General features: G+C 37.5%; 2 protein-coding genes across 2 annotated transcripts; both read right to left on the bottom strand.

Moving 5' to 3' along the window:
- Positions 1-6008: 6008 nt before the first annotated feature.
- Positions 6009-22288, bottom strand: LOC145122333 (F-box/FBD/LRR-repeat protein At1g13570-like). Its single transcript, XM_079057950.1, has 5 exons — positions 22282-22288; positions 22088-22194; positions 6639-7472; positions 6401-6571; positions 6009-6299 (listed from the first exon to the last, which is right to left on the bottom strand). The coding sequence occupies exons 1-5, from the start codon at positions 22286-22288 to the stop codon at positions 6009-6011; spliced, it is 1410 nt and encodes a 469-aa protein (XP_078914076.1).
- A 596-nt stretch (positions 22289-22884) lies between these two features.
- Positions 22885-26871, bottom strand: LOC145122327 (F-box/FBD/LRR-repeat protein At1g13570-like). Its single transcript, XM_079057945.1, has 4 exons — positions 26778-26871; positions 23540-24372; positions 23259-23429; positions 22885-23175 (listed from the first exon to the last, which is right to left on the bottom strand). Exons 1-4 carry the CDS (start codon positions 26869-26871, stop codon positions 22885-22887), a joined length of 1389 nt encoding a protein of 462 aa, XP_078914071.1.
- Between the last annotated feature and the right edge of the window lie 350 nt (positions 26872-27221).

Genomic DNA, 27221 nt, shown 5'->3' with positions numbered 1-27221 from the left:
GACTTAGGATGTTTCTAAGAGTATGATTACACACACTTGATTAGAAGGAGTTTCTTGACATAAAATGGAGTTATAATACTTGAACATGCAAGAACTTACCAAGGAGTGATGACTTTTTGGTGGTAAACCTTCTTGAAATTGCTCTAAATCTCGAAAATCTTAGAAGCAAGTAGGGATGTTCTTGAGAGATTTGGAGGTGTTTGAAAGTAAATGTGTGTGTGTTGTGATCTTCGGCCGAGGATAAGAAGAAGAGAGGAGAGAAGCTTGAAATGATGGTGCACGGAAACATGAGAGTTTATGGATGTATGTTGTGTATTAGGCATGTAGGACTAATGGTTATTAGTGAGGTGGCATCTCACTAATCACTCTTATCATAATTTTTTTTTTTTTGATGTTGGGCCGAGTTGGGCTTAATAAAAGAAACATGGATTAACTTGGCCCACCTCTAGCCTTGGTTCGAAATCATGAGGTTCCCAGAAAAGGTTTTCGGCCCATTGGGCTCCTTTGGATGGTTCACAACCCATTTAGCATAATAGAATAGGCTTGTGGCCCATTAGGGCTAATTAGATTAGTCATGGCCCAAGAAGGCTTATTGGAGTAGTTTATTCCATTTTAGGCCCAATATGGCCCAAAATGTTAAATCTCATGAAGGTGGGTTGAATTAGAGCCCATTTAAGAGTTTTAAGCCCAAAATAGTCAAATTGGAAGCTTATTGGCCCATTAGGCCGAATAAGAAAATCCTAGTCCATATTGGACTTAAACCGGGATTTTTAGGGTTTCCAATCTTTTGTTGACTATTTGAAGTGTTTGTATAGGGTGTTTGATGGGATTTTGGTGTCATTGAATGAACATCATGCATGTTTTCAAATTTTTGGTTACAAATGTTATCATTATTATTGTTACAAAAGCATAGAATTCCTAGTTGTGACATCATACTCCTTACTGCAATCACAAAGGTCAAATATGTCATTTTACCTTAGCGATGAGAAATATTAATAATTTTTTATGAAATGTATACAAATTGCTAGGAATGTTATATTTGGAGTTTTAACATGTCTCCACAAAAGTTAGGACCAAGAGCTACTGAACTGGTATAAAAGGTATTTGGTGACTACTAATATGATGTCAATTATAAGTTGGGCGAAATTCTCCAAGTCTCTTGTCCATGGGAAGTTCTTGATTTCTTGGGGAGAATTATCCCATTACTTTCTTGCCTTTTCTGTTACAAGGTGAACAATTGGCTTTCCATGGTCGTTTGGTTGTGATGCATTCATGTTTATTGCAGACATAACTTTTGAACAAGATTTTGCAGATGATAAGCCATTTGGTTTACAAGTTAAGCAATTAGATTAATTTGACCAACCCTCTGTCAGTATAAGAGATTTGTTAGTCCAAATGGATGTATATAAGTGAAAAATCAATCCAGTAGTGTTTGATTTACAGATTGGGAACCAATAATCTGGATTTTTGTTTTATTTTTGGCATGGATTTAGAGAGAAGATAGTGGTGATTTGGGTTGCAACAATCAGAAAACTCAGAAATTAGTATCTGACCAATTATACCTATAATTCTGGTTCTCTACCCTAAAATTGGGTTAAAACAGGAAGGTAATTGGTAATAAACTAATAGTAGTGTTATCAAATTGGAAAAAGTAAATATTCTGTACATATATCGACTTCAAAGAATAAACATTGGAAAACTATACAATATAATAACAATTGTCATACCATGCAATAGTTGGAGAACCAATCATCAGTACTTCCATTTACTCATTTACTGACTACAAACATGAAAATATTTCTATCCCTTTCAAATGTATGGTTCGTCTATGATTTTGATTGAATATAGTATCACATACATTCAATATGTACAAAATCAGCAGAAAACAAACGCAGATTTGATCCAAATCGAACAATTACTGTTAATAATAGGTTATGTCGTAAAAACCTCACAAAAGTATATACAATAAACCTATATGATTGATATGCTTGTGATATCACACAAGTATAACATCCTTTTACCTTGTAAATAACTTTGCTAAACTAGAGCGATGTGCAACAGAGAAATTGCAGGTGAGAAGGAGCTTACTAGAGACGACGTAGACAAGATGAACGGTGCGTCGACACGAAAAATATGGAGGAGCGCCCAGATTACCACCATTGTTCCATTGGATCCGAGCTTTTCAATGTCAATATAAGTACAAAACAGATCTTCCTCATATCCTAGCTCGTCCAAGCTTTCAGGCGGTGAGTCGTAAGGGCCTGATGCCAGACCTAGATCGTCTGGTAGCCTGAAGTTCATCTTGCAGTGTGCTCGTCGATGATGAGACGACCTAAATTGAAAAGTCATCGCATTTTATGGCTTAGAATTCAGATTCGAAGGATCCTAGATTTCAAAGAGTCGCGTATAGTCTTCACCTCACCTGATTCAAAATGAACAGGGGAGACAATTGACAGAGGAAACCATAGATTTCAGATGATGGTTATGGATTGGGGAATGATCAACGATGAAGTTGTGAGAGAAAGAGGGATGCTGAGACAAAGTCGATCGAGGGATTTGAGAGAGGCATCGGGGGAAATAATCTTTTCAGTACCATAAATGCCCTTGCGATTAATTTCAGAAACCATACCCCCCGTGTTTAATTTTCTCATTTATTTACAAAACTGCCATAAAATATCTTAGCCCTTAATTTTTTTAATCTGACGGTCCACTTTTAGTTCTCAGGTTCTCGAGAAACTATAAGTTCTCAAATGATCCTTCCTCTCTCTCTCTCTATATATATATATATACATACATACATACATACATACATACATATATATATATATATATATATATATATATATATATATATATATATATACATATATATATTCTTGATACTGACATATCGTTTTGCCCTCGTCGTCTAAACTCATATTATGTAAAATGATACACATATACATAATAGCTACAAGCTTTTCCACCATTTGATGACGTGCTAGGTTTTGTAGTATGCGTTAGTGCTTCATGAAGACTCCAAATGATCGTTCGACGTCCTTTCTAGCTTTTTTTTTTTTTTTGAAATGTATACTTTATGCGTTTTAGATCACCTAGACATGTTAATGTTTTCACAAACATAACAAATTCATGATATATATACCATCGACAAGATAATACTCGTAAACCGTAGTCTAATGTCGTTCTACTTACTTCAAATGGACAGTAAGGTGCGGACCTATCACAAAGTGTTGAATATATGTGACATCTCCAAAATATTTATATCATTGTTTGAGCCGAAAAGACCGTGGTATGAATGACAAAACCCAAGATCTTTTGATGCAGTTGCTTCAACTATGTCAGGTGACCCAAAATTGCATTTGCCATGCATTAGGGGAACTACCCCAGTCCAAATGAAAATAATCTAAACTTCCAAGCATCCCAGGAAAGCCATGAATATTGCCATGATAAGTATATAATGATTGAACGTTAGTAAAACTAAGTTTATGCAAATATTTTAGACCGTAATATCGTAAGGTCATACCTTGTGATTTGATGAGTAAAACATTTTATACGCTGACCAAGGCCAGCGCCATCATCAGCGCCAACGCCTCAAGACTTTATCTGCGTCAATGTGAAGATAATGATCTTATGTAATATTTGTATATTAGGCAGTTATACGAATATGTATAAAATAGATAGTCGATCTGATATCTTGATGATAAGGACCTGTTCTTATTATAGATTAGATACAATCCATTGATTAAAGAGATTCACTAGAATAATTTTATATATTCTTTAGTTTTCCGTTTGATCTTTATTAGTTTGTTATTCATTAAATTTACTTGAAGTGTATCCGATCAATACAAATATTCAAATAGTGACAACGCATCTGCGAAACTCCTAAACTCCTCCGTGCTTTCCTCTGACACCTACTCATACATTCGTCCCATAAACGTGAAGGGGTTAATGTCTTAAAAACCATTATATTTACATCCTTATTTTGATTTAGCCCTAAAGTTTTTTTGTGTTCTACAAAAGCCATTATTTTTCACCATGAGTTTCATTTTTTTGTATTCAGCCGGTTGCCAACCGGTTGCTTGAAATAGCAGGTCATTTTGATGATGTGGCTATTGGATTTGCTTATATAGCAAGTCAGCTTCTTAAAAAACAAAGAAAGCATAAGGAAGAGGAACAGATTCGAACTTTGGTTTTTAAGTTACGAAATAAAGACCTTTACCACTCAGAGAAAGCCATCGGAAAATCAAAGCTAAAAAAATGAAAACATGATGTCTCGAACACAAAAAGACAATATACCAAGGAAACCTATTAGGCCACTGAACTACTGACAATTTTGTTTACTTCTTTTATTTACCTTAATTATAAAAGTGTATAAAACGTATTTCTTTTATTATAGTTTATAAAAAATGTATTTTTTTAATTTATAAAACTTATTTTTTTAATTGCAATTTAGCACTTCGTAAAATACATTTTTATGTCTATATACATTAAATCTATTTTTATACATATGAATACATTAAAAAACATATTGTTCTATGTTTTTATATATATGAGTACATATTTATACATATAAATATTTTATTATACACATAACGATAATAAAACATATTTATATGTATAAATATATTTTTATACACATAAAGATAAAAAAAAAAGCTTAGTTTTACGAATATATAAACATTAGAAAATATATAAAAAAATCGTCTAACTTTTAGATAATATTTACATAGAATACTCGAAACTCGTAACCATTATATTCGTTTTTACAAAGTGTTTCCCGAAATGTTCTAATGCTTTAGTGGTGTGGGAACTATCCCTGGTATTTTAAGGTTGGTAGTTTGAATCCATTCTACATCTTCATTGTTGTTTTTTAAGTAGTAGTATATGTATAAACAAAGTAAAAGTGCTCAAGTGTAACAAATACAATTTCGTTCTAGCTGGTAAGGTGCGTGACATGACTCAAGTTCGAGTCCCCAACGAAGAATTCTTCTTTAATTTTTTATCTAACGAGCTGATTAAACAAAGTTAGCATTCAATGACACCTAGTCAAGCCTAATATACATTCCACCTAAGCAAAAACCGACACATAGACATCTTATACCTACAAACCTACTAAAAGTGAAAAGGTGAAAAGTCTCCCAAAAAATAATGGTTTTTACAGCACAAAAAAATAATAATAGGGTTAAAACAGAAAGAGAATGTAAATATAATGGTTTTTATGGTATTAACCTAATCAGAAACCGAACAATATGCTAATTGACAAACTGTAACTACACATTTCTCTATGATCGTTTTTTGATGAAAACTCAACATCCATCTGTGTTGCCATATAGAAGCAAAAATAAACTTTTAGAACCCTTTATATTAACATTTGAATTTTGCATGCCTATCATACAATATTTCTAGATTTGGTTACAAGCACCACAACGTTGTTGAAAAACGTCATGCCGAACATTTAACAACCACAAACAATATAAACTATTAAATGCATGAGGATGCTTCTTTTGATTATCAGGGTTAAATGCAAGAAACATAGGAGTACTTTAAATGTTTATTATAGCTCGCTATTTTCATTATTTTCTATTACAACATTGTACTAATTTTTATCTTCTTACAAAGCACTAAAAATCTACCCAATTACAACAAGAAAAAGTATTTTATATTTAGATAATCGTAGAGCTAGGGACGAGGACAAGACTATAAACTATGTCCAAGTGTTAAAGATTTTTGTTGAAGGCTAAGGAAGTGAAATGCTGACATAGTCGGTGACACAAATTTGTCGACTTCTGGGAGTTTATGGATACTGATAATTATTTTCCAATATTAAGCAAAGTATCATGAATGCAATACGAATGGCGGGATGACCATTTATTCACCAACATTCAATATTATTTGTCATGAACAAAACCAATTAATCAAACAAATCAAGAAATGGAAGAGAAATCAAATATACTTGTAATGACGAAAATATAAAGCCAAATTGCATTGTAGTAAAAGATTCTTACGAATTACGTCTTAGAATTCAAGTAGATCATTTTTGCTTTTGGCGACGCTCGAGGGAACCACATAACATCCTTAGCAATGTCATTAGCAGCACAAGTTCCACTTCGAATAATGATAAACTTCTTGAGAGAAGGAGAATGAGCAAGAAGAAGCTTTATAAAAAGCATTTCCGGTTTTGATCCTTTTAAATGTCTTATCTCAACAATTTGCAATCGATCCAATGTACAGTCCAAGCAGTGTGGGGATTCTAAATGATTTGAAGCTGGTCCCATATCATAACGAATGACTCGACATTCCTGGAACAAAAAAAAAACATAAAAATGCAACGATAGTTAGCATCCAACACTTGCATCATTATATATGTATGTATGTATACATTTATCACTGGTTACTTAACCGTCTCCAAAGTCCTCACAGAAAAAATTTCTAGATTGGGCGAGTTTCGAAGCAAACAAAGAGCACCATGAAGTTGATTCAAATCACCAAATTTAAAATTTAGAAAGCATAGTGTCTTCAAACTATTGACTGGATGTGGAAGCCATTTTGGAATCTTTTGTGGAATCAAAACCTGTGAAGTGAAAGTGAGATTTCAACTTACCAAAGGTTAAACATGAAAAGTTCACTTTGTATCTTACCGTAAAGAAAATACCATCGAAAACTAAACCTCTCATTTCAGGCAAGTTACTTAACATCATGGCCAATGTCATTCTTTCAACTCGCGTAAACTTTCCCATAGGTTTCGGTAAACACATAGCAACGTGAGTAAGACATGGACTATGGAATAAGCGACAAAACATGGCGTCAGGACAATCTAAAACATGCAAAACTTGTAGTTTTGTAGCCTTGATGTTGAAATTGTAAACATTTGTGCACGTATCCAGGCACAAACTCTTCAGCTTTGGTAAGTTGATTTGAGTTCCACTAAAGTTACCAGTAAAATCAATAGTTTGCAGATGAAGATGTTGAAGATTGATAAATCCTTCAAACCCAAGTGGCGGCTTGAACAAACAGTTTTCCAGTTTCAAGTTTGTCAATTCTAGACAAGAAAACATATACCGAGGAAGTTTATAAGATTGACTTGAACTAGTAAGGATGAGTTCCCTGACACCATTTCTCAATAACAGCATCATCCATTGATCAACGTCTTCAAAACCATAAAGATACATTCCCATCTTTGGTATATGGAGAAGAAATTTTGAGATAGGACCCTTGTGAAGGATCAAAACTTTGTTTATGATCCTTACAAATTTACGACTATAAGGTGCGTTTTCTGCATATTTTTTGAAGAAATGCTCATCAAAAATCAGCGCCCCCATTTTGGTCCATCTGTACCTCCACTTTTTTGATAAAATGCTTGTCCTAACAGCATCTTGAACAGGGAGCCGCTCTAAGATTGAGTCTATCAAGTGTTCAGGCAAGTTACTGATTTTATCTTCTTCAGCACAAGTTGCAAGCCCCACTATAATTCTCTGACATATTCATGGAAAAATCGGGACCAAGTTATTTTAATATAAAATGGAATATAATAAGAAATAAGGAACAACTTGACCTTTCTAAAACTATTCTTAATATACTTTCAGTATCAATGAAGGTTTTGGGTGTGGTAGCATATTCATGAGGAAGAAACTGCTTTATTTTCAATACTGATAATTCAGTGGTTGTAAGCTTTGTTTAAGGAAATGTGACTCGCATATTACACTTTGTAACCCTAATATATGATAATGCAAGTGTATTAAGTAAAATAATGGTTTATAAGAGAGTAACCGAATACCGAAGGGAAATCTCAATAAGGTAGTGTTTGAAAAGAGGAAAATCTCAATAAGTCACGAATTCTAATTTTTTGTCCGACCGAAAAGTACTGTCTTGTCTATGCAAAAGACGTGAATGCCCTCCTCATCCTCGTCAATAAAATAAAAAACCTCAAATGGAAAGGTGGATGAGTAGTCACATAATGATATAGATAGTATTGAAGTAAAAGTTAGAGGATATTGACACAGGGTATGTGATGATGGAATACACCAAACCCTAGAGGGGTTCAGCTCTTTATGTTTTTTATTGCATTTTACAGGGATACAATTTCTTTCAAATTCAATCTAGTCTATCCTGAAGCTACAAGTTGCATCAATGGCTTCCACTGGTAAAATCAAACTTCAATCAACTCAAAACTAATGAAACTACATGACCACATAATGTAATTTCCACAGGAAAAACCTAGCTTAACCCTTCGTATTTGCATCCTTGCATAACTAACAACTATCTAATGATCTTTCGAACGCATGTAATGAATCTTTTCAAAATCGGTTTCTTGATTATGTTTCTAATGGATAGGTGATAATTGACAGTGAAATTCCAAAAACAGAGTTTATATGTATGCAACCACGATAAACAAAAGATATCATAGACAACATGATTCAAAAAAAAAAAAAAAAAAAAAAAGAACTCGAATAAACGGATATAACTGTAGAAGGATATCCAGATTTTCCTTACGACTTAAAAATTTGAAATAGAACCTTACCCATCATGACTTCGATATACACACGGAGCAAGCAAGTAGTTTACCTTTCAGGGTAACACTGTGAAATGATTTGGGATATTAGGGTTTAGGGTAGGATAAAACAAAAATAGTTTGATCCAATGATCGTATTATTTGGTTTAGATATTTATATTTTGGATGAGTTTGAGCAAAACTGAATTATTTTTTTTGAATTTTGGATGATTATTATATACTCCGTCCCAATATTATAGTCCACAGACAAAAAAACACATATATTAAGAAAAACATTAATTATTATTAACTTTATTTAATAAAATGACAGTTTCGTCCTTACTTTGCATTTAATGTTCCATTAAATGCTTAGTCAGTTAAGTAATAATGAGGGATATTTTGGTAAAAATGTTATTTATTTTTAGAAGTGAACTATTATTTTGGGACAAACCAAAAAGGAAATATGGACTATAAATTTGGGACGGAGGGAGTATATATTAAAGTTGTGGAAGAAATGAATAGTAAAGTTGGGATATTTTGTCCAGGTTTGGTCCCTTGATTTACATATCCGGTCCCTGTACTTCTTTAATTAATTTATTCATGTCCTTTTGTTTGTGTTTCATTCATCTTCCCATTTTTTTGGCAGAATTGGTCCCTGTATTATTGTTGGAAGTTAGAAATACTAAATTTGGATGTTTTTTGGCAACTTTGCTCATTATTCTTTACCCATTGACACTTTTGGTCATTGCAATCAATATTTTTACACTTTTTTGGAACCTTTTAATATTTAAAGTTTGGCCACAAAACTTTAACGGTTTGACAACTTTGATCCCTTTTCTAAAAAGTTGCTAATTCCTACCCCTTTAATTCTTTAGCCATTTTCACACTTTTGGTCCTTGCAGTCAAAACTTTTACATTTTTTGTCCGGGGCAAAGCCCGGACTTTTCATCCTTGCATTTTCTATGTCTGTCATATTTATCAATTCGGAAACAACATTGAAAGCTTCTGACCCCGCGTAGCGGGGGTAACCTTTCTAGTTAAAATTAAAACTATTATGATTTATAAAATTAAAGTTGAATAGTAAAAGAAATAGAATAAAAGTTTATTATTTATTTATTTATATATATTTGTTTTAAATATACATCTTTTAATTATTTATTAATTTACTAAATTATATTTTCAAATAGATTAAAAGGTATTATACAATAAAATAATTTCATGTGTACTTCTCAAAAGTTTCTTGTCTATATAATATTAAATTATAATATAAATTTTGAATAAATATTTATAAATTTTAATTTTCAACCAAACTATTTATTTTTGTTGACATTTGATTAATATTCGTTTTATATATTTTCTTAAAAGGAAAACTTCATAAAAATCGTTATGTTTTGGACTTATAATCGATTTAGTTATTATATGTTTGTTTTATTCGATTATGTTCTAAAAATTGAAAATTGTGTTCAATTTGACCATTTTAAGGTTATCTCATTTTCAAAAATAATACTTTTGGTCTAGAATTTAAATTTTATTATAAATGTGGTCAAAAATTTACAATTTTGACCAAGATTTCAAAATTTTGTTACGATTTCATCTTAAGTTTAGTTTTTTTTACATTTTTTCTCATTTTTTTTTCAAATATGTTTTATTCGTTGTATAAAATCATATTTATACAAAAAAAACATATATTTTTTATATAAAAACCTTCTTTTTTCTATATAAATTAAAAATATATATTTTTATATGCAAAATACATACATAAAAACCTTTTCTTAAAACTTTTTTTTTATGCAAAATATGTATTTATATAAACAATATTTTATGTTAAATACCTATTTATAAAAACGTAGTTATATGAAAATGCGTGAAATATTGTATCATCCCAAAAATCAAGGTAAAATTTTTATTTTTAAAATCTAACCAAAGACCATAATTGTTTTCAAAACACTGTTGTCAAAAGTAATAATCACAAATTAGAGTCCCAAAATCCAAAATCATAAAAACCGGAAGGATGTGTACGATCACGCCTTTGCTTTCCCCCGATTATCTGGAGTACCTGAAACATAAACTGAAAACTGTTAGCCAAAGCTTAGTGAGTTCCTCCAAAGTACCACACACAACCAGAACATATACAATCATGCATGCCAGGTCAGTCATTGGACTGGAATACCCTCGGGTCCACAACCATCAGGCTGGATTACCCCCGGCCCAATAAGTCATCGGACTAAAATGCCAATATGTAACGTGCCCATTCAGTCATCGGACTGGTATACCCTCGGGTCCATAATCATCGGGTTGGAATACCCCCAGTCTGTTGGCTCACACATATAACAATAAAGTCTCAACCCAAAACCGTACTATGTCGACATATGCAACAGATAACCACATAACCAGTCATCAGGAAATCAGGCATATCTACAGATTACTACCGCATAGAAGCATCCTATATACCAGGATATAGATGTAACATATCACTACAGCATAACAACATCCTATATACTAAGATACATATCTAACAGATAACTACAACATAAGAACATCCTATATACAAGGATAAAGATCTAATAGATCACTACAACATAATAAAATCCTATATACCAAGATACATAACCAAGCGGGCTGGCATTGGTGCCTTCGACCCGCATATACAATGAGAAAACTCACCTCACATTCTGACGAAATAATTGAACAACACGCTGCTCTGAGTACCAACTCTACCGGCCACCTTACAACAAATAGTGACCAAAACTGAGACTATAGCTCAAAATACGGAAAATACCCCTAGGTCAAACTTGGTAAAAATCCTGGTCAAAGGTCAAATGTTAAGAGTCAACTCAGGCTGAGTACATCCAACATACTCAACTCGTATGCACGACATACTGACAATCAAGATACGGGGACTAAAGAGAGTACATGCAGCGTACTCAGAAGTACGCCCAACATACTCCGCTGCCAACTTTTCCTTCTAAATGAGCTTAATCCATTAAGTCCTTTCATCCAAATCCCAAAGCTAGTCCCTTAATGATCTTGCATGGCCATTAAGGGTTCAAATCTTAAAACCCTAACTTCTTAAACCATTAAGACATCATAACCTTTTCATAGAAAGACTATAAGGGCCAATATGTTTATCACTTTAGACACTCTAAAACATCTAAAAGGACAACTCCTTTGGTCTAGAGTAGCTCATACTCAAATGGACCAATATTATGGGGCTAAGAAGCACAAAAGTCCACAACTAGCAAGATCTAATGAAGTAACCAACAAGTTCAGAGATTTATACCACTAAATGAAGCTTGAGGGAAAGACGCATCTGGATCCAAAGAGGTCTTGAGCTTCTAAGGTGAATCCACTTCCTTCTTCCTCCCTCAAAGGGGTCTTGGAAGGGTATTTTTTTTGTTAATAGTTGCACCCCTACGGCCTCCACCCCATGGAATCAACCTAATGTACGAAATATTTATAATTACCAAAATTTGGTCACCATGTCGTGGTTGACCTCCACCACGGCGTGGTCCTCAAGTTTATCCCGTATTTGTAACACCCATAAAAATTGAGCCAAATTAAAACATTTTAATTCATTCAAAAACCATTAAGTTCATACATCTCGTTTTCAAAATAGTTTAAACATCAGAGTATCCCCCAGAACCATATCACATAAATCATAAAACATGAGGAGCGGTACGATCACGCCTTCGTCTTGCCACGGTCTCCTGAAGTACCTGAAACAATACACTGGAACTGTAAGCCCGAAAGCTTAGTGAGTTACCCCCAAAATACCAACCACACATAAACATACTCATAACATATCACAAATAGAACAGCCATGCACATTGGGTCTACTGTGTGACTGGTCCGCCCGCACCGAGCCTTCAGTCCACCTGGTCCACCCTCCAAGTCTAGACATGTACATCGAATCTACAGTGTGATTGGTCCGCCCGCACCGGGCCTTCAATCCACCTGGTCCACTCTCTGAGTCTACAGTATGACCGGTCCGCCCACACCGGTCCTTCAGTCGGCCTGGTCCACTCTCCGAGCCTCGGCACGTCTGGTACGCCCTCTTGGGGCCTTCAGCCTATCCGGACCGCTCGCTGGGCCTTCGGAATATCCGGTCCGCCCTGGGTATGTTGGCCTATAGCGCAAAGCAGGAACCGCCTCAACCCAACCCCCTTCAAACAACCATGTGCACATAAACAATTAATCGCATAACAGATCCTTAACCAGACAAACAGTCTAACAGATCACATATCATATCAACATCCTAACCAGGATTCTGACCTAACCGGTCACTAGCATAACATTACCCTATATACCGGGTACCGACCTTAACCAGGTCACTAACATAACATTACCCTAAATACCGGGTACCGACCTTAACCAGGTCACTAACATAACACCATCCTAAATACCAGGATACAGATCTAGCAAAGTCAACTCGCCGAGTCACCCCAAGACTCGTCGAGTCCAACGATCTCCGAGTCCCAACCTGTCCAACTCACTGAGTCATCCCTCGACTCACTGATCTGCGTCTTAACCAGAAGAGGTTAGGGGTTCTGCGACCTGACTCGCCGAGTCCAAGAACAGACTCGCCGAGTCCAAGGCAATCTTCAACAGACTCGCCGAGTTGTTCTTCCAACTCGCCGAGCCCATGCACATGTTCATACAACTCGTCGAGTACACCCATGTGACTCGCCGAGTCTCTTCAGTTCTAAATCCATACAGAGGCTTTTCGAGCCATGCATGGGCTCCAATCCATAGATCCACTCTTCTACAGCCTAACCCTCACATAAAGTTGCAAACTTTATGTGAAACCAAGGAGATATAAGCCCAAAACACTCTAGGGCTAGGGTTTATGACAAAGGGGCTTTACCAACAACTCTTAGACAGAAGCTTTATGACATTTTGGACCATCACAAGCCTAGATCTGAAGTAGCAACGTCAGATCTAAGCCTCTAACTCGAAATAGCTCTCAATCATACCAAAAATGCCCCAAATCTCAAATGATAATAGATCTAGATGCAAAAGAGCCCAAGCAACAGATTATTACCTCCAATATAAGCTCCAACTGAAGTAGATCCCGAATCTACACCACTCCTTAGCAGCAACCCTCTTGATCTTCAAGCCTCTTTCCAAGATTTCCTCCTCCAAAGCTCTATTCTCTCTATTAATGGAAGCTCACTCGATTCTAGGGTTTCTGGATCTCAAAAGGGTAGCAAAGAGGCTGAGGGTGGGTTATAATGTGCTTTATATAGGGCACAACTCCTGGGATTAGGGTTTTCTCTCTTCAGCACCAACTCGTCGAGTCCAAGCCGCCGAATCGGCGAGTTGGCCACTTAAACCGCGATAGAATCCCGCTCCGACTCGGCGAGTAAGCGGACCTACTCGTCGAGTCCCTTTCCTAAATTTACACTTTTGGCCCTTCATTGAACAATTGAAATTTGGGGTGTTACAACTCTCCCCCACTTAAATTAGGCTTCGTCCTCGAAGCCTACTGCAGTATACGCCTCAGAACAAACCCCTTGAACTGCAGACTCCGACTTCTCAATCAACTCATGCTCTTACAAACCCTACTTCTGCATCTCTCTTAAAATGGCTTATTCTCACGTGGCATCCTTGCCACTACTCCAAGCCGATCATCGGCCTTTCAACTCAATAGCACCACGAATTAACCACGAATCACCCGATAATACTAACCCCTCATATCATGGACACGCTTTCGCGCCCTACAACGCTAGATTCCACAAACACCCACTGAGCTCTGCTAAGAAACTAATCCATCTTCCTTCGCCCAAAATTGGCGATAACCCTGATAACTTGCAACCTGGAACGAATCCTCTTGATGGAATACCCCAGATTGGAATACCTCCACATACATAACTCAAGCCTACAACCATACTCGGAACTAAGGACCTTGTCCTTGCGTCACCCTCGAACCCTTCGGTTCGACACAACGGAGTGCAACCCACTCACACCTCCCTATCACGATCTCTAGGTCCTTGACCTCCGACTGTAATATCCTTATACAGTCCTCACCACCGGTCCAGACTACTCCCGAGTCTGTTAACCTGCTATCTCACCTTCCTCTGTCCCAATCTCCAATCTGGAACCACTTTCCTCCTCCTCTTCCAAGGAGACTGAAAACATGCCTGCACATCATCCAACATTGCCACAACCTCAACGGGCATCCAACCTGTATGTGCTTCCATATATCTGGTACAATCCCAGTGCTTACTGCCAAGCACTTTCGATCATCTATTTACTCCACTCCCTTCTTTTCAGAGGACCCAAACTCCTTCCGAAGCTACATACCTTCCCTTTCCAGGAAGTCTACTCAACAACCCTTACCGCACCTATAAGTGCCACAGAGCTAAACTCCACTCTACACTATCCATGTAGAGCAACTGCTATTCTCGAACTCCCATATACTCCGAATCCGATCACATAACTAACAAGGCCCACGCACGGCCTCCAGCCAACCTCATCATCATGATCAATACTTGGGGCCAGACCATATCGATTACTATTGCATGGCGACATATTCACTCATTCTCCGCATACAGATCTACTAACACATACAGAGTCTTCAGAATGACTGGACCGCCTTACCAGGCCTTCAGCCTATCTGGACCACTCTCAGAACCTTCAGCATATCTGGACCGCCCTCCTGGGCCTTCAGCCTGTTTGGACCGTTCCCCGAGCCTTCGGTCTGACTGGTACGCCTTCCGGCCTTCAGTCTATCCGGACCGCTCCAAACTGTCGTACTTCACCCTGAACCATCCTTTCCGGGAATCTCTCCCATACAGTCTGTTCTAACCCTCTTAGGGTTCCGAACTCCCGTTCCGTTCCCGGAATCCTTTCCATGGCCTAAACCCAGGCCTCTCATCGACCAACTACCTTTCCTGAAACCATGGTCTGTTCCCTGCCCCACTTGTCTATCACTTGCTCCAATCATGCCACACTCTCGGCTAACAACACTGATGAATCTAAACAGCTAACCAACCCTGAATACTTGCTGTTTTCACCGGAGAATTTTCCAATTCTCCCCCACTTAGTGCACCGACTACTAACCACCGATGCCCAAAACCGGCATAGCTCAATCGCCCTTACTCCATATATTCCCTCTTAACCATGAACTGAATCCCTCGGAAGTGAGTAACCTTCACCGAATAACCCTTCCGCCATCGCACACCCGAACTCCAGGGAAGTTCGAATCTCAACTGAACACTTCTCGCATCGCAGTTGCTATTCCTAGCAACGAGATCATAAACCTTATCTTTCGACCAAGAATCCTCCTGAACGCTAACCAACTACAACTCCTAACTACTAAGATCCTCAATCATACCGCAGCTGCATCCGGCTCTGCCCTGACCTCCTCTGCTGTAAGCTAGAATGTGCGTCTCTGAGCCCTCGGAGGCTCCGCTCCCCCCTTGACCTCCACCCGTAATCCTCAAAGTGGCCGGTGCTGGAGCCTGCACCGGTCTTGCAACAAGCTGTGGACAGTTGACCCTCAAGTGTCCAACCTGATGACAATGATAACAGATCCTCCTATCCTGAGCCGGGACCGCCTGACGGCAATCCCTTGCATAATGCCCCTCTTTCCCACACTTGCGCCGGCTGCGACTGCACCGGGGCCTGCCTCTGCTCTCGTAACTGCAACTCCATCTCTTCTAACTCCCGCCGCCTGGCGGCCTCCTGCAACTCTAACAAGGTATCACACCTCTGCGTGGACACGAACTGCCTAATGTCCCTCTTGAGCATACTCATATATCGAGACATCTGAGCCTGCTCCGAAGCAAACTCTGGGCAAAACATCGCCCTCTCAGTGAACATCCTGGTAATCTCCGTCACCGACTCTAAATCCTGCTTCAGCTCCAGGAACTCTTGAGTCAACCTCTCTCTCAACCCGTGGAACATAACGAGTGCTGAACACCTCCCGGAACTGATCCCAAGTGTTGCGCATCAGAATAAGATCTCGTAGTCAACCTCCACCAATCCTTCGCCCCGAGCCTTAAAAGGTTCAGAGAACACCTCACCCTCTGATCCGCAGGGCATGAACACGTGAAGAAACAACCCTCCACATCTGACAATCGTCTCATAGCAATGATAGGATCCTGAACTCCATTAAAGGTAGGGGCTTCGTATTATCGAAATCCCGATACTGAAAACCCCGACTGGCTCCTCCCCCTGCCGCTGCCACAGCCGCTGTGGCTGCCGCGGCCGCTGTCTTTGCAAGAGCTGCATAGCGCTCATCAAAATACTCAACCATGGCGGTCTTGATCGACCCAAACAGTTCCGGTAACTCGGTCCGGAACATAGCAGCAACCTCCTCATGCAGGATCTCCCGAATCCTAGCATCCAACTCATCCGTCCTCATCTGACCAATAACCTCGGGTGGTGCTGATCCATCCTGACCACCCTCTCCCGATCCCGAACCGGATCCTGACTTGAAACGTCTCGCATCCGCCATACGGCCGACACCTCTGGCCCTGACCTGATCTCCTCGCATAACCGCCGCGAACTAACCTCTAACCAACAACCTAGGGGTTGTGACTTCCTTGACACGCATATGGGTCCTGTGCTTTCAGTAGTACGAGCCCATACTACCTTCCACACCTACCCATATTTGTCTCAAGTATCACCACAACGCCCTAAGCACAAACATACATGGCAAGCACTCAATCCTCACCCCTAGAGGAATACCGAATATCTCATATCAAGAAAACCCTAGGCTAACATGCATCACAAATCAGGCAATTCTATCATGCAATTCCTGAAGATCCCTAGCCTAGTACTAGCATGCTGTTCTAACATATCACATAATCAGTAACTTGTATGGTATTTTGGGGTCTACTTACTGGCTCCGGCTGATCGTACCCTCTGCGTCCTCCTTTACTTATTTTGAAAACCTTTTGAAAACCATTTTCAAAAATTTCTCCTTGATTTGAGACTGGATTCACACGAATGTTCCTCCAATGAACTCAAACCAAGGCTCTGATACCAACTTGTAACACCCATAAAAATTGAGCCAAATTAAAACATTTTAATTCATTCAAAAACCAATAAGTTCATACATCTCGTTTTCAAAATAGTTTAAACATCAGAGTATCCCCCAGAACCATATCACATAAATCATAAAACATGAGGAGCGGTACGATCACGCCTTCGCCTGGCCACGGTCTCCTGAAGTACCTGAAACAATACACTGAAACTGTAAGCCCGAAAGCTTAGTGAGTTACCCCCAAAATACCAACCACACATAAACATACTCATAACATATCACAAATAGAACAGCCATGCACATCAGGTCTACTGTGTGACTGGTCCGCCCGCACCGAGCCTTCAGTGCACCTGGTCCACCCTCCAAGTCTAGACATGTACATCGAATCTACAGTGTGATTGGTCCGCCCGCACCGGGCCTTCAATCCACCTGGTCCACTCTCTGAGTCTACAGTATGACCGGTCCGCCCACACCGGTCCTTCAGTCGGCCTGGTCCACTCTCCGAGCCTCGGCACGTCTGGTACGCCCTCTTGGGGCCTTCAGCCTATCCGGACCGCTCGCTGGGCCTTCGGAATATCCGGTCCGCCCTGGGTATGTTGGCCTATAGCGCAAAGCAGGAACCGCCTCAACCCAACCCCCTTCAAACAACCATGTGCACATAAACAATTAATCGCATAACAGATCCTTAACCAGACAAACAGTCTAACAGATCACATATCATATCAACATCCTAACCAGGATTCTGACCTAACCGGTCACTAGCATAACATTACCCTATATACCGGGTACCGACCTTAACCAGGTCACTAACATAACATTACCCTAAATACCGGGTACCGACCTTAACCAGGTCACTAACATAACACCATCCTAAATACCAGGATACAGATCTAGCAAAGCAATAAGATAACAAACAATACCCGGATTTCCATCCGATAAAGGGCCGACCTTGGTGCCGTAGACCCTGTCGATATAGTGAGGATAACTCACCTGAAATGAAGAACCGAACCACGGAAGCACACACCCGAAGCACTGCTCCAAACTCCAACACCTATTACCATCAATGGACCATTGACATAAATAACCAATTACCATAACACCCTTGAAGGTCAAAGTCAAAGTCCAGGACAAAGTCAAACTTCCTGACTGACCCTACTCGCCGAGTCAACCCGTTGACTCGTCGAGTCTTTATACTCTAAAAACTCTTAGAACACGACTCAACTCGCCGAGCCACCCCAAGACTCGTCGAGTCTAATGATCTCTGAGTCCCAACCTGTCCAACTCACTGAGTCACCCCTCGACTCACTGATCTGCGTCTTAACCAGAAGAGGTTAGGGGTTCTGCGACCTGACTCGCCGAGTCCAAGAACAGACTCGCCGAGTCCAAGAACAGACTCGCCGAGTCCAAGTCAATCTTCAACAGACTCGCCGGGATTAGGGTTTTCTCTCTTCAGCACCAACTCGTCGAGTCCAAGCCGCCGACTCGGCGAGTTGGCCACTTAAACCGCGATAAAATCCCGCTCCGACTCGGCTAGTAAGCGGACCTACTCATCGAGTCCCTTTCCTAAATTTACACTTTTGGCCCTTCATTGAACAATTGAAATTTGGGGTGTTACAGTATTCTCCAAGTCAGCGTTGAGAATCGCGAAGATTCAATTCACCACGTCGTGGTGGGATCACCACGTCCTGGTTATCTAGAATCAGCATTTTCTCAAAACACAAAAGTCGTCCGAAATTTTGTCTAGTTTTCAGATCATTTTGAATCACATTAATCATAGTTACGATTCATAAGTGATGGTAAAAATACCAACGAGGGGTCAAACTGTCCAACAACATCCTTTTTGTTTCTTCTTTTTGCCTAAGCTCGCATTTTCTTGGTTCTAGATCCTCGTTTGCTTCCTTTTCATCCCGAGCATGTCTTCGCTGCAACAAAACATATTTCAAACATAATAAGTACCATTTATCCCGAATTAAGTATAATTATATCTTAAAGTATTAAGAAATATGCATAAAATACATGACTAGATATGCACATATAAGGAAACAATATCTATGTTATCAATATCCAACACTCCCCCTCAATATGGAGAATGTAGATTATCAATACCCATCTTTCCAAGTAGGAAATGAAGTTGGTTGGAACCAAGAGCTTTGGTGAGAAAGTTGGCAACTTGCATCTTGCCGTCTATCTTCATTAATGAGACTTCTCGAGAAGCAATCCGTTCTCGAAAAAAAAAATTCCATTTCCACATGCTTAATCTTCTCGTAGAAAATAGTATTGTTTACAATATGATGAGCCGCCTGTTTGTCACAAAAGAAATTGGTTGGAGTGTTTGTGACAATTTATAAATCCTTGGGGAGCTATCTAACCACAAAACTTCATTAACCCTTGAGGCCATGGCACGATACTCAGCTTTATCGAAAGAGTGAGAGGCGATGGATTGTTTTTTAGTTTTCAAAGAAATAGGAGCACCGCTAAGCAAAAGAAAGTAACATGTTCGTGTCTTGTGTATGAACAAACAAGCCAATCAAAATCAGAAAAAGTGGTTAAGAGTGGTTCTGCAGTTCGTGGTAAAAGGATTCCTTGTCATGCGGTCTCTTTAGGTATCTTAGGGCTCGTGTAACTCCTTGCATATGGCTTTGGCGAGGGTCAGAGATAAACTGACTCAACATCTTAACAACAAATGTAACATCATGACGAGTTCCTTGAAGATAAAGGAGCTGACCAATAAGTCTATGATACTGACTAGCATCGACCAGAGCTTCGTCTTCTCATTGATCTAACTTTAAGTTTTGCTCAGCAGGAAACGAACATGCTTTGCAGCCCAACATTCCACTATCTTTGAGGATATCTAAGATGTATTTTCGTTGACTCAGAACTAAGTCGTTTGAAGTTTTTGCTACTTCTATGCCAAGAAAGTATTTTAGTTGTCCAAGATCTTTAATGCTGAAAGCGTTGTCGAGTTGTCCTTTTATTTGTTGAATCTGGTCAAAATTGTCACCAACTATGATAATATTGTCCACATAAATCAAGATGGCAGTGAAAAAACCACTTCGATTTTGCAAGAAAAGGTGATAATCGGCCTTTGACTGACAAAAAATAATGCTCAAAAGAAAATTAATAATGCTCAAAAGAAAATTGGTCAATTTGTGGTCCCAGTTACCGAGAAGCTTGCTTCAGACCGTAGAGGAATTTTTGTAGACGACAAATGTGAGTATCATTTTCTTTGGAAAAACCTTGGGAACTTTCATGTACACTTCTTCAACAAGGTCTCCATGCAAGAAGGCATTGTTGACATCAAGTTGTTGTGTGAACCAATTCTTCTTGGCATCAACAGAGTACGCATGGTTACCAGTTGCAACTGTAGCAACAGTGTCGTGATAATAATAATAGTAATAATAATAATAATAATAATAATAATAACAACAACAACAATGATAATAATAATAATAATAATAATAATAATAATAATAACAAGAATAACAATAATAATAACAATAATAATAAAAAAAATAATAATAATAATAAAATAGGTATTGTACAAGAAATATCAAGCAACCATGAATGTGGCATGCCATGATAGTAAGTGTTTGATATGTTTCATGGAAGACCCAAGTTTGAAACCGACCCCATATATTTTTCATTTTTCAAGTTTTAACTTCTAGCGACGGAAAATATACCAAAATAATATATTTCTTTGTTCCGTAGCTATTCCGTCAGTATTTACCGATGGATTTCCGACGGTTTCTCACCCGTCGGTATTTTGTCGCAATTCAGTCACATTCTCGTCACTAATTTAGGGCATGGTTTTCCATTGGAGTTCCGTCGGAAAATACTGACGACATCTTTTCGTAGGTGATTTTCGTAGCTATTTCTCATTTTACTATTAATGAGTTAATGATAACATTTTCTTTATCGATTTTTTTTTCTATAGAAAATTACTAATTCATGTAATTATTTTTTCCAATATTATATTTTGAATATTTACGGTTATTATTTAACAAAAAAATATCATTTTTGCAAAATAAAAGATAAAAAAAAATAGATAACATAAGCGTTTCTTTAAAATTTACAGAGTAAATTATAGAAATTGTCTATTGGTGTGATCTTTCTTGGTTCACATAAAAGAATGGATATTTTAACAAAATAGACATCTTTATAAAAGGTATAAGGTTTCATTGTGGTTTGGTATCTAACCAAAGAAAAATAACTAGTTTATCATTATATATATATATATATATATATATATATATATATATATATATATATATATATATATATATATATATATTACTTTCATACATAGTCGTTCGAGCATGCTACTTAATATAAGGATAAACGAAACTTCTTGTCAAAATAACAATTTCAATGTCCTTTTTAGCATTACTCCTAAAAAAATATCCATGTCATGGCTATCCACCTTGAAGCACATCGGGAGTTCTTTCTAAATGAAGGCTAACAACTTTCCAGTCAAAAACGACAGACGAACAACACTTGTGTCTTCGGTATTATAGACACACTACTGTAGTTTCTAATCTAAATAGAGTGCACTAAACTTATAGTATTTCCGTTTCAACACATGTAATTTGACACACACACACACATACAGCTTCAGCTTTCTTTTGTTCTTCAACATAATGGTTGTTCGCTATGGTCACTGCAGATCTGCATAACACAATTCTCAGATCATCAGTTTCTTCTTCATGCACACAAACTATTTACAAGTATATTAAAACACGCCACAAATAATCAAAAATCAAGTAAAGTTACTAGGATCCTTCTGAATTAAATCATAACATACCAATCATTACAAATTCCTGGTTTCCTAATGGCTGAAATATATATAGTCTACTGAGCACTTGTTTCTTACTATAACTTTCAATATGCAGTCCTTTTTTATGTAATCTTATGCTTAAACAAATTTAATCAACAAACTTTGTTGGAGTTTAATAACTGCTTATTTTATTTCAAGGACTTAGAAAGTAAAGAGTAAGAAGATGAAAAGCAGGGGACTTGTAGCTATAACAACTCAACTGGACCAAGGTCCTTTGTGCAAATAACAAAAATGCAATTGTAGCAAAGCAAATACGAATATAGGATAGATAAATAAGTGGGTGTTTTAAGGAAATACTCTACAGAAACTTACGGTTTACTGGTATGAAGCTGTACACATATTTTCTTTCTTTGTGTATATAAGTTCAAATACTTACATCGATAAAGTCTTGATTTCAGTTGGAGGTATCTGTCTACATTTTCGTAAATTTATACTAGCGCTTTGTGAAGGTCAAAGTTTATAGTAGATATTTTGTGGAAGGAGGGATGACAAAAAAGTCCAACATATATACTTGGCACTTGTATGAAATTATAAAGCTAAATTAAAATGTAGTTGAACATCCGTACATGATTATGTCTCCGGGTTCAAATAGATCATTTTTGCTTTTGGTGAGGCTCGACGGAACTGCATCACATCTTTAGCAATGTCAAATCTTTTTTGAGCATCAGTGTTCTCACTTGGCGTGATGGTAAAGTTCTGGAGAGAAGGCGAATGAGCAAGAAGTAGCTTTATAAAAAGCAGTTCCGGTTTTGATCCTTGTAAACATTCTATCTTCACAGTTTGCAATCGAGTCAACATACAGTCCAAACAGTTTGGGGATTCCAAATGATTTGAAGCTGGTCCCACATCCACTCGAGACTCCTGAAACAATTTTAAGATGCAACCACAGTTTAGCATCTAACTCATGTATTATATGTATTTACTTTTAACACTCTTTACTTTACCATTTCAGAGTGCGTTACAGACAGTTTTTCGAGATTCAGTGAGTTTCGAAGAAAACAAAGAGCAACATGAAGTTGATCCATATCACCAAGTTGATAATCAAACAACCACAGACGCTTTAAACTACTAATCGCACGTGGAAGAAATTTAGGAATCTTTTCTGCAACCAAAGACTGTGAGATGAAAGTTATATTTCAAGTTACCCGATAAACATGAGAATTACATACCCTCCAATTGAGGAAGAGCAAAGGTTAAGCATAAAAACTATCCCTTTATATCATACCTTAAGGAAATAATTGTCGATAAAAAGGTATTCAACTCTGGGCAACTTACTCAACATTGTGGCCAAATTTATTTTTTCACCTCGTACAAAATCTTGTATGGGTTTCCTAAGAGCAAGCCCAGCCACAAAAAGGCATGAACTGTCCAATAACCGGAGCAATATGGTATCACGACAAGCAACGATAGTCAAAACGCACAGTTTTGTAGCCTTAATGTTGAAATTGTAAACATTTTTGCACGTAAGAAGGATCAACTTCTTAAGCTGTGGTAGGTTGATCTTATTTCCACACAAGCTAGTCCCAAAATCAACATCCTGCAGACAAAGTTCTTCAAGATTGAGACATCCTTCAAACTTAAGTGGCGTCTTGAAGAAACAGTTCACCAGTTTTAACTTTGTCAGCTCTAGACAAGAAAACACATAAGAAGGAAGTTCATAACGTTGATTTAAATTAGTAAGGAGGAGTTCGGTGACACCGTTTCTTGATAAGAATGACATCCATTGATCAACTTCTTGGAAGCTATCAAGAGATATGTTTGGTATATGGAGATGAAATTTCAAGATAGGACCCTTGTGAAGGAACAAGACTTGGTTTATGATCCTTATAAACCCATTACGACCAAAAGCTCCATTGTTTGCAAATTTATTGGAGAAATGTTTATCAAAAACCAGTGCCCCCATTGTGGTCCATCTGTACCTCCAACTTTCTGATATAATGCTTGTCCTTACAGAATCTTCAATGGGGAGCAGCTCTAAGATCGAGTCTATCAATTGTTCTGGCAACTTACTGATTCTATCTTCCTCGGGACAACTGACAACCCTCCTTTTATTTCTCTCTGTTATTAGATTCAGAAAAAAATAAAAAACAAAATAAGACCAAGTTATATCAATATAAAATAGAATGCAATAAGAAACATGGAGCAACTTGACCTTTTGAATACTATTCTTAATATCCTTTCATTATCAACGAAGTTTATGTGTATGTGTGGTAGGACAGCTCATGAGAAAGAAACTGTTTTATATGTAATGCTTATGATTTAAAGGTTGCAAGCATTTTTAAGGAGCTGTAGCTCACATATTTACATTTTGTAACACTAAAGATAATAATCCAAGAGTTTTTAAGAGCATAATGGTTTATAAGAGGGTCGTGGAAAACAAAGGGAAATCTCTGGAGAAACCGACATGAGTTTGGAAGCTATCAAAGGAGGTGAGCATAAAAGTGAAAGACAATTGATAGTCGAGCAAGAAGGTTATTCCAAAGTTGTACGAGTAAAAAGAAAAGCTAGAGGCCATACATAAAGCATTACTAACCAAACTTGTTGCAGAAGGGTGAGAACAAAACAAATTTCTTTTGGGTTTCAATTTTGGTCTATCCTCAAATTTCTAGTCGCGTCAATGGCTTTCCCCGGCCAAACCTAACTTAAAACAACCTACATTACCACATGATATACCCTTCATACTTGCAAAAACTAGATTATACCCATCATACTTGCGGCCTTGAAAAATTAATAACTATTCAATTATCTTTAGAACGCATGTAATATTCTCAAATCGGTTTCCTAATTTCTGTTTTCCAATACGCAAAAACAGAGTTTACGTTTCGAACTAATGAACAAAATAAATCATAAACAACATAATCCAGACAGAAACTCTTTCCCAGACGACTTTCAAATAATTAAAAACAATATAAACTTACCCATCATACCAATCGGACTGACTTAGGGTTTAAAGTGAGTAAGCTGTAAAAAATTTCCTTGTCTCAATGTGTGAGAAATAAAGGGGTGTTTGACTTTCCTTTTAAAATATTTTTTGACTTTTAACTTTTTCAAAAAATTAAAAAAGTCCAAAGGATATTTGGCAAAATAGAAAAAGTTCTTTTAAATCAACTTTTTGCCATGAATGAAAAGTAGCTTCTTCAAAATCATAAAATCTCATATTTTCTTAACTTTTGGCTTTTAACTCTTAAAAATCATAAAAGTCAAGCCAAACACATTTTAAAGGCATCCTTTTAAAAAAAGTTCGTTTATAAAAAGTCATTTTTATAAAATGACTTTTAAGTTAAAAAAGAAATCCAAAACACAGCCTAAAAGTATAGGTTCAATGTCATAAAAATTGTTAAGCGGTAAAAAAAATGTTTGGTTTTACCCTTTCATGTCTTTTGGGGTTCACTAAAACCGGTAGTTTGCGTAAATTTTTCATTTTTGTCCTTTTAGCAAGTTACCCAGTTACCAACAGGTCACCTACATATGAATTGAAAACTTAAGGGTAAAAACAAATATTTTTTAAAAACTTAACGGCTTTATGACATTAGCCCAGAAATATATAAAAACGTTTTTATATGTATTTAAACGTGTGTGTGTGTGTGTGTGTGTGTGTGTGTGTGTGTGTGTGTGTGTGTATATATATATATATATATATATATATATATATATATATATATATATATATATATATATATATATATATATATATATATAGGAGACGGTTCATTTGAGATTAAAAAAAATAGAGATCTTGAGATTCAACCTCAGCCATAATTTCTCATTTGCCGTTCTAATGCTTCAGCATACCGGCAACAACGGGGTATGACTAATCATAAATGATTATATGACAGAGAGGTATAATCATATAGGATTATACATGTTTATACGTATATGCCTAATCATAAATGATTATACATATATGTCTGTTCACAGATTGAGTAATCATAAATGATTATGACAGTTGGTGGCAAAAGATGTGGTGCTGACAGAGGTGGCGGTGGTATAAGTAACGGAGATAACAGTGGTGAGTTCGGCTGGTGTTAGAGGTGGTGGTAGTGGTGATGGCGGTGGCGGTTATGATGGTGTGGATGGTGGCGGATGAGAAAGGAACGGGTGGCACTGTATAATCATTTATGATTATACCAGGCCTGCCGCGCCAGTACGCTGGAGGGTTAGAGCGGCAGATGTGAAATACGTGGCTGAGGTTGAATCTCAAGATCTCTATTTTATTTTTAATCTCAACGGAACCTATATATATATATATATATATATATATATATATATATATATATATATATATATATATATATATATATATAGGTAAAAGTTCAAATAAGAACCACTAAAGATTAAGAACCCTAAGAATCACTCATATTACATATGTTAGATTTGATCCTATTTCTTCATTATTCTCCTGAAACGAAATAAATATCCTCTCACCTCCTTCAGCCATCTCTGATGAACACCACCACATTTACCACCATTGACGGCCGCCTCACCACTAGTACTGCCGCCGATGACACCTCCACGTCGTAGCCTCCGACTACCGGCGATCACACTTAAATCCGTCATCGGAGTTTTAGATCTAGGACCACTGATGTCTCGTCTTTGTCGTTGTTGTGGTGAACCACCACAGTCGTAGTCATGTCCTCCTTCCACGACATATCTGCTCCGACGAGCCACCACTTTTTCTTCAGATCTGCTCTGGAGAGCCACCAAAGCCACCAGAATATCACTAAGATACGGTAGATCTCGAATGCATCAGATCTGGACCACGTCCTCCTCTTCTCGTCAACGAAATCAGATCTAAGATTTCCGCTAGATCTCTTCCATTTCTTCTCCCCCGGCGAATTCTTTCATCGCCGTCTCCTCTGTCAGCTATCAGAAACCGACATCCATGAGAGTTTTCCAGTAATGTTTTT

The sequence above is a fragment of the Lactuca virosa genome, chromosome 1 (genome assembly GCF_052849685.1).
Source record: "Lactuca virosa cultivar CGN04683 chromosome 1, Lactuca_virosa_CGN04683_v6, whole genome shotgun sequence".
NCBI lineage: Eukaryota > Viridiplantae > Streptophyta > Magnoliopsida > Asterales > Asteraceae > Lactuca > Lactuca virosa.
This window is presented reverse-complemented; position numbering and strand designations above follow the sequence as displayed.

Coding starts and splice junctions, on each gene's coding strand:
- LOC145122333 (XM_079057950.1), bottom strand. Junction 6,572..6,638: donor TCGATGGTATTTTCTTTACG/GTAAGATACAAA, acceptor TTCACTTCACAG/GTTTTGATTCCACAAAAGAT. Junction 6,300..6,400: donor CTGTGAGGACTTTGGAGACG/GTTAAGTAACCA, acceptor TTTTTGTTCCAG/GAATGTCGAGTCATTCGTTA.
- LOC145122327 (XM_079057945.1), bottom strand. CDS start 26,871: ATGACGGATTTAAGTGTGATCGCCGGTAGTCGGAGGCTACGACGTGGA. Junction 24,373..26,777: donor TGAGGCGGCCGTCAATGGTG/GTAAATGTGGTG, acceptor ATCTAATAACAG/AGAGAAATAAAAGGAGGGTT. Junction 23,430..23,539: donor TCGACAATTATTTCCTTAAG/GTATGATATAAA, acceptor TTCATCTCACAG/TCTTTGGTTGCAGAAAAGAT.